The sequence below is a fragment of the Brachyhypopomus gauderio genome, chromosome 1, assembly GCF_052324685.1.
Source record: "Brachyhypopomus gauderio isolate BG-103 chromosome 1, BGAUD_0.2, whole genome shotgun sequence".
NCBI classification, from domain to species: Eukaryota; Metazoa; Chordata; class Actinopteri; order Gymnotiformes; family Hypopomidae; genus Brachyhypopomus; species Brachyhypopomus gauderio.
In genome coordinates, this window is record NC_135211.1 from 23033351 (window position 1) to 23045850 (window position 12500).

Below are 12500 nucleotides of genomic sequence, written 5' to 3' on the forward strand. Positions count from 1 at the left end.
CATGCTCTGTGATTTGTTGGGGTCAGAGCAGATCTGTGGCTCCTCAGTAGCCTGGCAGGTTGTCTCCAGGGGTGGAGGGTGTAGGGGTGGAGGTGGGTGTAGGGGTGGAGGGTGTAGGGGTGGAGGTGGGTGTAGGGGTGGAGGTGGGTGTAGGGGTGGAGGGTGTAGGGGTGGAGGGTGTAGGGGTGGAGGTGGGTGTAGGGGTGGAGGTGGGTGTAGGGGTGGAGGGTGTAGGGGTGGAGGTGGGTGTAGGGGTGGAGGTGGGTGTAGGGGTGGAGGGTGTAGGGGTGGAGGGTGTAGGGGTGGAGGGTGTAGGGGTGGAGGTGGGTGTAGGGGTGGAGGTGGGTGTAGGGGTGGAGGGTGTAGGGGTGGAGGTGGGTGTAGGGGTGGAGGGTGTAGGGATGGAGGTGGGTGTAGGGGTGGAGGTGGGTGTAGGGGTGGAGGTGGGTGTAGGGGTGGAGGGTGTAGGGGTGGAGGTGGGTGTAGGGGTGGAGGTGGGTGTAGGGGTGGAGGGTGTAGGGGTGGAGGTGGGTGTAGGGGTGGAGGGTGTAGGGGTGGAGGTGGGTGTAGGGGTGGAGGGTGTAGGGGTGGAGGTGGGTGTAGGGGTGGAGGGTGTAGGGGTGGAGGGTGTAGGGGTGGAGGGTGTAGGGGTGGAGGTGGGTGTAGGGGTGGAGGGTGTAGGGGTGGAGGTGGGTGTAGGGGTGGAGGGTGTAGGGGTGGAGGTGGGTGTAGGGGTGGCTATACATCACTCCCCTGGCTCTGGTCCCACTGAGAACATGCAGAGGCGATCGGAGGCCCCTGGCCAGGAGTTTTGTTTTGGCGGGGCCCGAGACAAGAATGCCGATGCACCAGACATAATATTTGGATTGCTATTAAGTCCCTGCCATGTGTGATAGCACAGTGGGCTTTGGCTTCTCGGAAACAGCTCACACAACACATGCAGGGGTCACGGGGTCGCGGGATGGAATTAACCCCGCCCCTTCGTCCACTTCCTTATCCTTTTCCTTCGCTCCCACCATCTTCTGTCCTGTAGGCTCGTAGAGCAAGTGTGTGTGTGTGTGTGTGTGTGTGTGTGTGTGTGTGTGTGTGTGTGTGTGTGTGTGTGAGAGAGAGAGAGAGAGAGAGAGAGAGAGAGAGAGAGAGAGTGAGCAAAAGGAATGAAAAGCAAGGGGGCGGGAAGAGATGAATGTGTCCAGCGACAGCAGGAGTAGGGGCGCCACGCAGCTCGCCGTTAATTACAGACGCCACTGGAGATGTGGAGAGCTCACAGAAATTTGTCGGAATTAGCCGCCCGCTAGCACCAATTCTGTTGGGGAGGACGTCCCTTCCCTGGCCCCGCCCACCACCGATCTCCCACGGAGCTGACGAGGCCCCTGGGCCGTGGCCTCTGCTAGGCTGGCCGAGGTCAACGCGGTACACACCAAGGTTGTCATGGTGGCACTGTCGGCGTGCCAACAGGCTTTGTGATCTGGCAGGGTGGGGATGCACGGGAAGTCACACACACACACACACACACACACACACACACACACACACACACACACACACACACACACTGATAACTCTTGTATCTCTTATACAAACATGTATTGGTAGTGTCTGGAGTCCATGTAACCATTTCATATCAGAGTGACATTAGTAAGGCTGTGTAGGTGATCCAGAGATTCATATATATTTAATGTTTTGCTATTCTGATGTTTTTAGTTACTTGATGACTTTAGATGTGTAATATTTAATCATTTTATATCCTTTTTTCTTCTCTCTCTCTCTCTCTCACACCCTCTCTCTCTCTCTCCTCTCTCTGTCTCTCTTGTCCATCCCTACAGCCATGTGTCCGACGGACTTGCAGCAGCTGTGGAAGGAGGTGGCGGGTGTCCAGAGTGCCGACGACACCTCCAAGCACGAGGGCCTCGACCTGAGCACCAACAGCTCCAATTCTACCTCATACACGGGCTCCAAGGGCTCACCGCAGATCCCCCACCACGCTCTGCCCAACGGCCAGAACTCCGCACACACCCCCAAGCGAGACAGGTGGGCGGGCCCTCGAGCCCCACATGGTCGCCGCCCACGTTTTGTGCTCCTCCATCGTTCCCGCCATACACACCGTTTGAAGTGTGTGTGTAAAGTGTCGGGGTTAATATTGGTGCTTGTGTGGATTCTTTAGAATACTGCATCCCTTTAGTGTGGGGCCTGCATGCTAGGATTGTGCACACGTGCGCTTGTGTGTGTGTGTGTGTGTGTGTGTGTGTGTGTGTGTGTGTGTGTGTGTGTGTGTGTGTGTGTGTGTGTGTGTGTGTGTGTGTGTGGAAATGTTTGTCCCTACTTCTGTGGTCCTGACTGACAGATTCTTTTTGTTTTGAAGAGCAAGACTCTTTGAGTGGATTTCATCCTTCACCAAGGGAGAGTCCAGTGACGAGCATCTCACGCCTTACTCCAAAGGCACTCCTCTGCAGAGCACTCAGTGAGTACACACACACTCTCACACACACACACACACACACACACACACACACACACACACACACACACACACACACACACACCACTCTCTCTCACACACTCTCTCACACACTCACACACACACACACATACACACACCATGCTACATGAGTTTGTTTGTGTCCTCTATTTTTATTTTCCTGACTATAGGCGCATGCTGCGCCAAAAATTCTACGCACACACACACACACACACACGCACACACATGCTCAGCAGTGCGGTGAGTCTAATGCATGGAGCATGTGGACACTGTGGTTGCCAGTAGTTTGTGATGTCTAGAGTGGAAGCAGCTTCTGAACTGAGTGGGCCCTCCACTGCCAACACATCTGACAGAGATGGAGTGTGTGTGTGTGTGTGTGTGTGTGTGTGTGTGTGTGTGTGTGTGTGTGTGTGTGTGTGTGTGTGTGTGTATGCCACATCAGGAGATCCTCATCTGTGAGCAGGCTGCTTTGTGTTAAGCAGCACTGTGATGTGGATCTGGGAAGAGTTCCCCAGACCCTCCACCACCACATTGCCCCTGGCCCTGCTCCACCCTCCTCCAACAACACACCTCCCCTGGCCCTGCACCGCCCCTGGCCCTGCTTCACCCTCCTCCACCAACACCTCCCCTGGCCCTGCTCCACCCTCCTCCGCCACCACACCGCCCCTGGCCCTGCTCCACCCTCCTCCGCCCCTGCACCGCCCCTGGCCCTGCTCCACCCTCCTCCACCACCACACCGCCCCTGGCCCTGCTCCACCCTCCTCCGCCCCTGCACCGCCCCTGGCCCTGCTCCACCCTCCTCCACCACCACACCGCCCCTGGCCCTGCTCCACCCTCCTCCACCACCACACCGCCCCTGGCCCTGCTCCACCCTCCTCCACCACCACACCGCCCCTGGCCCTGCTCCACCCTCCTCCACCACCACACCGCCCCTGGCCCTGCTCCACCCTCCTCCACCACCACACCGCCCCTGGCCCTGCTCCACCCTCCTCCACCACCACACCGCCCCTGGCCCTGCTCCACCCTCCTCCGCCACCACACCGCCCCTGGCCCTGCTCCACCCTCCTCCACCACCACACCGCCCCTGGACCTGCTCCACCCACTCCAGCTCCCTCTGCCCTTAGCACTAAATCATGCACAGTGACCGTCGGACACGTGACCGAAGATTCCGCTCTCCCCTTTGTGCTGAGGCGACAGCCGGACGCCTGCAATGAGAGATGGCTGGGGGGTGGAGCCTGGGGTGAGAGATGGCTGGGGGGGTGGAGCCTGGGGTGAGAGATGGCTAGGGGGGTGGAGCCTGGGGTGAGAGATGGCTGGGGGGTGGAGCCTGGGGTGAGAGATGGCTGGGGGGGGGGGGGGGGGGGGGGTGGAGCCTGGGGTGAGAGATGGCTAGGGGGGTGGAGCCTGGGGTGAGAGATGGCTGGGGGGATGGAGCCTGGGGTGAGAGATGGCTGGGGGGGTGGAGCCTGGGGTAAGAGATGGCTAGGGGGGTGGAGCCTGGGGTGAGAGGTCCCGCCCTCTTCCTCTCTTGGGCCAGATGAATACTCCAGAGTCCCCACCCCTCACTGCTTCCTCGTCAGTAACAGAGATGGCCAGAAATGGCAGACACCCAGGAGGCTATTTCAGTCCACGTGACCCCACGGTTAGGATAGGACCATGTTTGGGTTGCTTTGAGGGAATAAGGAAACCTTTGTGAGAGAGACACAATGCACAATCTCAGGGTTCAGAAAGCAAGGTGGGTCTCCAAGGGAAACATGACTCACCAGGAGGCCAAAGTGTTGCCCACAGCAGGTGCCTTACAGGTGGGGGAAAGGCGGGCCGTGAGGAGCCCGGAGGTTGGGAGAGCTCCATGTAGAACACCTGCCCACATCCCACCCAGCAACAGAAGTGTGCAATGCAGTTACACCTTTGGAACCAAACGTGGAGTTTGTTGCTGAAAAACAGTGTCTGGCACCACAGGTTGACACGCCAATCACATCAACCATGGGACCAACAACGCTTGTGTTGACACAGTGCTTAGTTTGTGTACACGCAAGTGAGTGTGCGTGTGCAAGCTCATCCATGTGTGTGTGTGTGTGTGTGTGTGTGTGTGTGTGTGTGTGTGTGTGTGTGTGTGTGTGTGTGTGTGTGTGTGTGTGTGTGTGTGTGTGTGTGTGCAGTTGTTTGTTACTGATGTAACCTGAGTGTCCTTTTCTCCCGTTTTAAGCTGTGTTCCGGTCCGCTTCACATGGGAATAAGTGAAAGAATTACTTAAGCTGTGTTCCGGTCCGCTTCACATGGGAATAAGTGAAAGAATTACTTTTTTTCCTGTTTGGTGAAAGATGTTATTTTTCTTCAAACCTGTCTAAACAGTTGGGGGTTTCTCTGTCCAAGTGTCAACAACATTCATCTTATTGTTCTCTTAAAGAATCTTGCCTTCTCTGGCCGTCGTAGTTCTTCACTGCCTCTGAACGGTGAAGAGGTCCAGATCACCACAGGGTTCTGCTTCCTCTCTGGCGGAGCTGATCAGGAGCATGTCCTTGAATAATGTAATGACGGATAATGCCACTTTCATCTGTTGTCAAGAAGCGGAACACTAACCAGGCGCACCTTCTCTCTCCCTCTGTGGTGTAGCTCCACCCACGAGGACCACGGGGCCTCCCACCCGCTCTACGGCCACGGGGAGTGTAAGTGGCCTGGCTGTGAAGCTCTCTGTGAAGACATGGGCCAGTTCATCAAGTGAGTGACAGCTGTCTGAACCACCCATCCACACACACACACACACACACACACACACACACACACACACGTCCCTGCGGCCCCCATGAACAGCCCTGCAGACTGCACATATGAGCTCAATGGCGCCCTCTCTGGCCTGTCAGTGTTGTTTGTTTTTCATGCCTTCATTTGTGTTACGTGCTCCATTCAGTGATCTTGCAGCTTGCTGGCAAAATAATTGCTTCCTTTACCTGTGTGTGACACACACACACACACACACACACACACAAGGTGATGTTAGCGTGAGTAGCTGATGGAGGATGACAGAGGGCGCTGTAGCAGCCTGGAGTAGTCACATGTTTCAACAGAAGACGGAGGGTTGGATTCCTCGGGGAGGTGGAAGGCCATTGCTGGTGGGGCTGTGTACGCTGAGCTAAAGGATAGGGTGGCGATGTTGGACACACACGCCACTGTCAGATTAAACACTCCTCGTCCGTTCACACGCGTCCACGGAGCACGGTGGGTCTTGGGCTGTCAGTACTACACCAACATGTTACCCAGCGTGGAGCTCATTCGCCTGGGAGACTCCTGCATTTGGGAGGCAGGGTCAGAACTACCCGGACCAGTGACCCTGACCCTCACAGAATAGTGCTGGGGGCAGTTTCCCTTCCGAACGAGCCCATTGGTCCAGCTGTGACCCACTGCCTACTGACGCTGGTTGAGCCCAATGGGAAGGGTCAGGGGGAGGAGTCGGAAGGGGGAGGTCCTCAGAAATGTTATCCTGCAGTGGAAGTTTAGCCTGCCAATGCCTCTCGCTGTGGATTTCCTATAGCCTGATCCTCCCTGTGATGACCCCCCTCAACCCAACCCCACCCCCAACCCCACACTGCACTTAATACCCTCTTCCAACCTGCACATGTCTGCAGGTCATGCCCCACTGAGTATCCACAGAGACATATCCCCTGAAACCTGCCTTTTCTTCCAGTGCACGTGTGTGTGTGTGTGTGTGTGTGTGTGTGTGTGTGTATGCTTATGTATGGGTGTGTGTGTGTGCGCATGTGCGCGCGCATGTGTGTGTGCGCACGCGTGTGTGTGCGCGCGCGTGTGTGTGTGCGTGCGTGTGTGTGTTTGTGTGTGTGTGTGTGTGTGTGTTTGCGTGTGTGTGTGTGTGTTTGCGTGTGTGTGTGTGTGTGTGTGTGTGTGCGTGCGTGGTGTGTGTGTGTGTATGTATGTTTGAGTGTGTTGTCAGGTAGCCTCCCGTGACTCCTCACCGCTGTCAGTCCCTGATTAGTTCCCTGCTCCTATCTCTCTCTCTCTCTCTATCTATCTCTCTTTCTCTCCATCAGGTCAAACAAAATTGTTTTCATGCATCGTTAGCCGTTTGCTTAATTAGCTCATTTACAATTAGATCCCTTTGTTTCTTGGACGCTAGCAAAGACATCAAAAAAGGTGCACCCTGCAACGACCCCCCCCCCCCCCCCACTGGAGCTCAGAGCGCACAGGGCTGGCCTGGCTGTGGAGAGATAAAGGGGTAAACTGGAGCGGAGGAGATCAGAGCGTGGATGGCGTGGTAAACAGCACCATTGTCTCTGGGTGTTAAAGTAATGAGACTTCACAGCAGAAGGGGGTGGGACACGTCCGCCTGTCACAGGAGAATGACCTGCTCCCACTGCCCTGAAGGGCTCCGAGCCCACAGACTCCTGAGATACTCCCTCTCCTGAGATACTCTCTGTCTCTCTGAATCCCCCTCTCTCTCTCTCTCTCTCTCTATCTGCTTCTGTTGGTTTCTGTTCATTTCTCTGTTTAGACTTCTAAATGTCTAAGTGCTTAGTCAACCAAGGCCTTGAAGAAAATGACAGATTTGTCAAAATATTGGTGAAGCAGCCCGACAGCAAAAGTGAAGATCAGTAATAAGAAACAAACAGGGTTTTCCTCTCTCTCACTCTCTCTCTTTCTCTCTCTCCCTGTCTCTCTCTTTCCTCTTTCTTCCCATACCGACTATATATATATAAGTGTCTCGTCTTCTTGCCTTTATCAATCGTGTTCACTTCTCCACCCATGTTCTTCTCCCAGCTGCTGGTTTCATATGGAGACGGGTCAGGGCCTTTCTTCAGTAAGCCAGCTATCTGAACGCCTCGTCCTCTAATGAGAACTCCTATCACGGCACTTGGAGACGGAGCAGGCACCCATTTAGCCTCTGGGCTACGGGACTCCGCCTCCTCTAGGGGCCGTCCGCATCGACAGGCCGGGACTCTTTGCCTATGTAAATTAGCCAAGGAGCGCGCTCCGTGTGAGCAAGGGTGGTGGGTGGGGGGAGGGGGGTTTGCACATGAAGCGGCAAGATGATGGCCGCTGACACACACATCAAAGAGCCGGGGAGTCTGGGAAAGTTTTAAGAGCAAAGCTGTTGTTTGGTTGTGCGGTGTCTCATTTCACATAGCCCCGGGGCACGCAGAGAAAGGGAGAGAGGGGGGGGGGGGGGGGGGGGGGGGGGCAAGAGCGGGTGGGGGGGGGGGGGGTGACAGATAATGCTGCCGGCCCTCCCCACTGCTGCCCAGCCAGTACATTTTAGTCATCGCTATCAGAAAGGAGGGAGGATATGCTGCGCTGCATTCTTTCTCCTGCCCTTCTCTCTCTTTCATTCTTTCTTTCTCTCTTATTCTCTCTCTCACTCTCTCTTTCTCTTCTCCTCTATAGCTCTGTCTGGCCTCCTGCCACTTGTAGTTGGTCTGACCATCTCCTTCTCTACTGTTTTTTTTTTTCTTTCTAGAGTAGCGCAAGTCTGATAAAACACTCATTCATTGCTAATTCCCTCCCTCCCTCTCTCACTCTTTCTCCCTCTCTCTCTCTCTTTAATGATGTTCAATTTTCTCTGGCTTGCTGAGTCTACATGTGTTCGAATACTCAGGCCTTTTGTGCGGACCCACGGCACTCGGGATATTTCTCTTTTTTTGAAGCTGTCGTAACTGCTGCTCAGATCCTGGTCAGGGCGCAGCGAGTAAACAGTACCTCATTGTCGAGTCCCTTGGAAAAAATGTGGCTACTGTTTATTATATGCCATAAAGCTTGTGGTGTGTCCCTGTGTTCAGAGAGAGGGAGAGAGAAAGAGACGGAATGGTGAGATCATGTTTTTATCGTCATTTGCTTGTGGGGAAAAACGCTATCTATGCCTGGGTTAGTGGAGTGGCTGACATCATTGTTTTCATTTAAGTTCTGGTGGAGGATGTCCACGTACTTGTAGTCTGGGATAAAAAAAATAATAATAATTGAAAGAAAAAGTATTTGGTGTCCTGACCTCGATGCACTGTGTCGATCACAGATTTATAGATAAATGAAGGCCTCGGATCTGAAGGCCTCGCAGGACCAGTGTCGATCACAGATTAATAGATAAATAAAGGCCTCGTAGGACCAATGTCGCAGGACCAGTGTAGATCACAGAGTAAAGGCCCTGCCCACATGCTCAGCCACATGTTGCCAGGTGTGACAGCAGAAATCCCCCCGAGTAGGAATTCCCTGATGGCTAGAATTATGGGCGGATATTTGGCCCAAGGTGGGCTGGGAACTGGCAAGAGTGTGTACATGATTTGTAGGTCTGCACTTCTGACCCATGAGTCAGAGGGGAGGGGGGGGGGGGGAGTGTCTGATGTAGCCGAGGTTTTAGTGTTGAGACCTCCCTCTGGGATAAGCTAATCCACAAACTGTAGGACCCAAGAGTGAGTGCTTTATAGAGCCTATGACGGAGAAAGAGTGATTTTCTTTTTTTTTTTTTTTTTTTTTTTTTGTGGAGGGATTTATTCCTTCCGTTGGCACTCTTATGGCCTTTGACCTCTGACCTCACCAGGTAAGCAGTCACTTAGGCTCCTCCCAACAATTGGTCACATGGTTAACAGACTCCTCCCTGCAGCGGCCGGATGATGACATCATGGTCCGCGATTATTGGTCACTCAGTTGCCAACATCACATGGGCAGATAAAATGCGTAAAGCTGTGCTGGCTTTGCTGAGAGTACAACAGGGAAGTGTGTGTGTAAGGGTGTAAAACTGTTTGTTTCCTGTGATGGGGAAGGATGGGAGACCTTGTGATCTCTTCCAGCACACGTCTGTCCTGTCCTATCTGGGTTATTTACAGTAGCACCCAGTCCCTGTACACATCAGCTAGCAGCACTGCACACACCGCCCTACACACACATCCTCTGTATTCATGTATGTATTTTCCTTTGTGTATGTGTGTGAATGTGTGTGTGTGTGTGTGTGTGTGTGTGTGTGTGTGTGTGTGTGTATGTGTGTGTGATTGTGTGTGTGTGTGTGTGTGTGTGTGTGATTGTGTGTGTGTGTGTGTGTGTGTGTGTGTGTGTGTGTGATTGTGTGTGTGTGTGTGATTGTGTGTGTGTGTGTGTGTGTGTGATTGTGTGTGTGTGTGTGTGTGTGTGTGTGTGTGTGTGATTGTGTGTGTGTGTGTGTGTGTGTGTGTGTGTGTGTGTGTGTGTGTGTGTGTGTGGTTTGTGGATCCCTGCAGTGCTCCACATTCTCTACCTCTCTCTGTATCCATCCATTCCTCCCAACTCCACCGGCCCCATTTCTCCTTCTACCTCTCCTCCCGTCATCTGTATGTTGTGCCTCAGAAAGGTGCGTAGTTGCTTCACGAATAAAAACACGCAGCTCGTGTAAGTGCAGCCAGACCCAGCGACGGGGAGCTGAAGCTGATGACTGTTCCCTGAAAACAAATGAGATCATATCCAGGTGGTTTGTCTCCCTCCCCCTTAGTGAGTTCATGGCCTACAGCATGAGTGTGTGTGTGTGTGTGTGTGTGTGTGTGTGTGTGTGCGTGTGTGTGTGTTTCTGTGTGTGTGTGTGTTTCTGTGTGTTTGTATGTGTAATATATTTATAATGTGTGTGTGCGTGACAAATTTATCATGACAATTTGTTGTTTAGTAGCCAAATAGATAGCAAGTGTGTAGGTGTGGTTGAGTGGAGATGTTCAGATAAGTGTGTGTGTGTGTGCGTGCGTGTGTGTGCATGCCTCTGTGCGTGAGTCTCTGCGTGCGTGTGTGTATGCCTGTTTCCTCATGTTTATCCCTAAACAACTGCACAACCCTAGATTGTAACACACACCCACACACAGTTACCCACACACACACACACACACACACACACACACACACACACTCACACACACACAATACTCCAGAACCCTTGAGAGGACCGATCTTCTCCTTTCATGTGCTAATATTATTTTTCTTTTCACGTTAGCGGAAATCAAGTTCATACACCTAGTGAGGGGTGTTTCTTTGGGTGGAAATGCACTATTGTGGAGCCTTTCCTTCGAGGGGCCTTTATAAAGCTGTAACCACGGCGTGTCTCTCTCCATAGGAGAATAATCAGCTCTCTCGGGATTTTGACGTGTCTGTCTGTTGATATGAAGTCATGTTTGGCCTGGACGTCTGGTCTGCTCAGACCTCCATGTTTGTGTGTGTTGTCGGCCTTTGGTGCTTGTTCCACACATCCCAAAATGTGTGTGTGTGTGTGTGTGTGTGTGTGTGTGTGTGTGTGTGTTTGCAGGTGTAGAGGTGAGGTTAAGGAATGTTTGTGTGTGGGTGGGAGGGTGGTGTGGCTGTCTGTGCGCGTGTGTGTTTTTACAGTTGTGTGTGTGTGTGTGTGTCTGTGTGTGTGTGTGTGTGTGTGTGTGTGTGTGTGTGTGTGTGTGTGTGTGTGTGTGTGTGTGTGTGTGTGTGTGTGTGTGTGTGTGTGTGTGTGTGTGTGTGCATCTGTAATGAAGCAGACTCATGGAGAGGGGCAGATGCCTCTCTGTGTTGGCAGGTTTCTCACTAGGCCCATGGGTACACTTACCATGATCTCTCCATATACAAGCAGGCTGGGTAGGGTTTCAGCTGGGCTTTGGACTTTACTTTGTATGTACTCCTATCAAATTCATACCCCAAGGCCTCATTTAACTGCCTCTCTCTCTCTCTCTCTCTCTCTCTCTCTCTCTCTCTCTCTCTCTCTCTCTCTCTCCCTCCCTCCCTCCCTCCGTGTCTCTTAGGCACCTGAACAGTGAGCATGCCCTGGACGATCGCAGTACAGCCCAGTGTCGAGTGCAGATGCAGGTCGTTCAGCAGCTGGAGATACAGGTGAGACGCACAACCACCCCCCACCACACACGCACACACACACACACACACACAACCACCCCCCACCACACATGCACACACACACACACACACACACACACAACCACCCCCCACCACACATTCACACACACACACACACACACACACACACACACACCACCCCCCACCACACATGCACACACACACACACACACACACAACCACCCCCACCACACACGCACACACACACACACAAACACAACCACCCCCCACCACACATGCACACACACACACACACACACACAACCACCCCCACCACACATTCACACACACACACACACACAACCACCCCCCACCACACATGCACACACACACACACACAACCACCCCCACCACACATTCACACACCCCCACACACACACAACCACCCCCACCACACACACACACACACACACACACACACACACACAACCACCCCCACCACACATTCACACACACACACACACAACCACCCCCCACCACACATGCACACACACACACACACACACACACACAACCACCCCCACCACACATTCACACACACACACACACACACACACACACACAACCACCCCCCACCACACATGCACACACACACACACACACACACACACACACAACCACCCCCACCACACATTCACACACACACACACACACACACACACACACACACACACAACCACCCCCACCACACACGCACACACTCCGATAACCGCACACACCCACATACACAGACATGCCTATGCTCCTGTGTCAATCACTCCTCTAATGTAGACTATAAGCGATGTCATATACGCCAGAGATACGGTCCACCGTAAATGTCCCTCCAGGCAGCTTTTTGCTGTCATCAGTGTTGTTTACAGCCCCCAGCGTTGCAATCCACAACCAAGATGTTACTCTGAAGAGCCTGAAAGGTCGAACCGTTCACCCGCTCTGCCTGCAGCCATACGGGGCGCAGCGGAATAAACGCCCCCACCCTCAAACCAGCAGCTATCACACGTCCGTCTGACTGCCAGTCAAACATTTGGCCAAAATGCAGCCATTTAATCTGGTGGGGGTGGACGGGGAGGGGGAGGGAGTTTGTGCTGTGTTGTGATGCGCCCCCTCTCTTCAGCAGCAGTGGAGAAGAAGGCTCTCTGCCCCGCCTCTCTGCCCCGCCCTCCACACACCACCTTGACGA

General features: G+C 53.6%; 1 protein-coding gene across 5 annotated transcripts in view; it reads left to right on the top strand.

Moving 5' to 3' along the window:
- The window catches only part of foxp4 (forkhead box P4), an 82759-nt gene that overhangs the window by 51169 nt on the left and 19090 nt on the right, over positions 1-12500 (top strand). For all 5 annotated transcript variants that reach the window (XM_077003508.1, XM_077003516.1, XM_077003525.1 and 2 more), the window contains 4 exons: positions 1827-2031; positions 2363-2461; positions 5093-5197; positions 11215-11302. In XM_077003508.1, coding sequence (XP_076859623.1) covers positions 1827-2031; positions 2363-2461; positions 5093-5197; positions 11215-11302 — 497 coding nt within the window. The remainder of the gene's footprint in view (positions 1-1826; positions 2032-2362; positions 2462-5092; positions 5198-11214; positions 11303-12500) is intronic.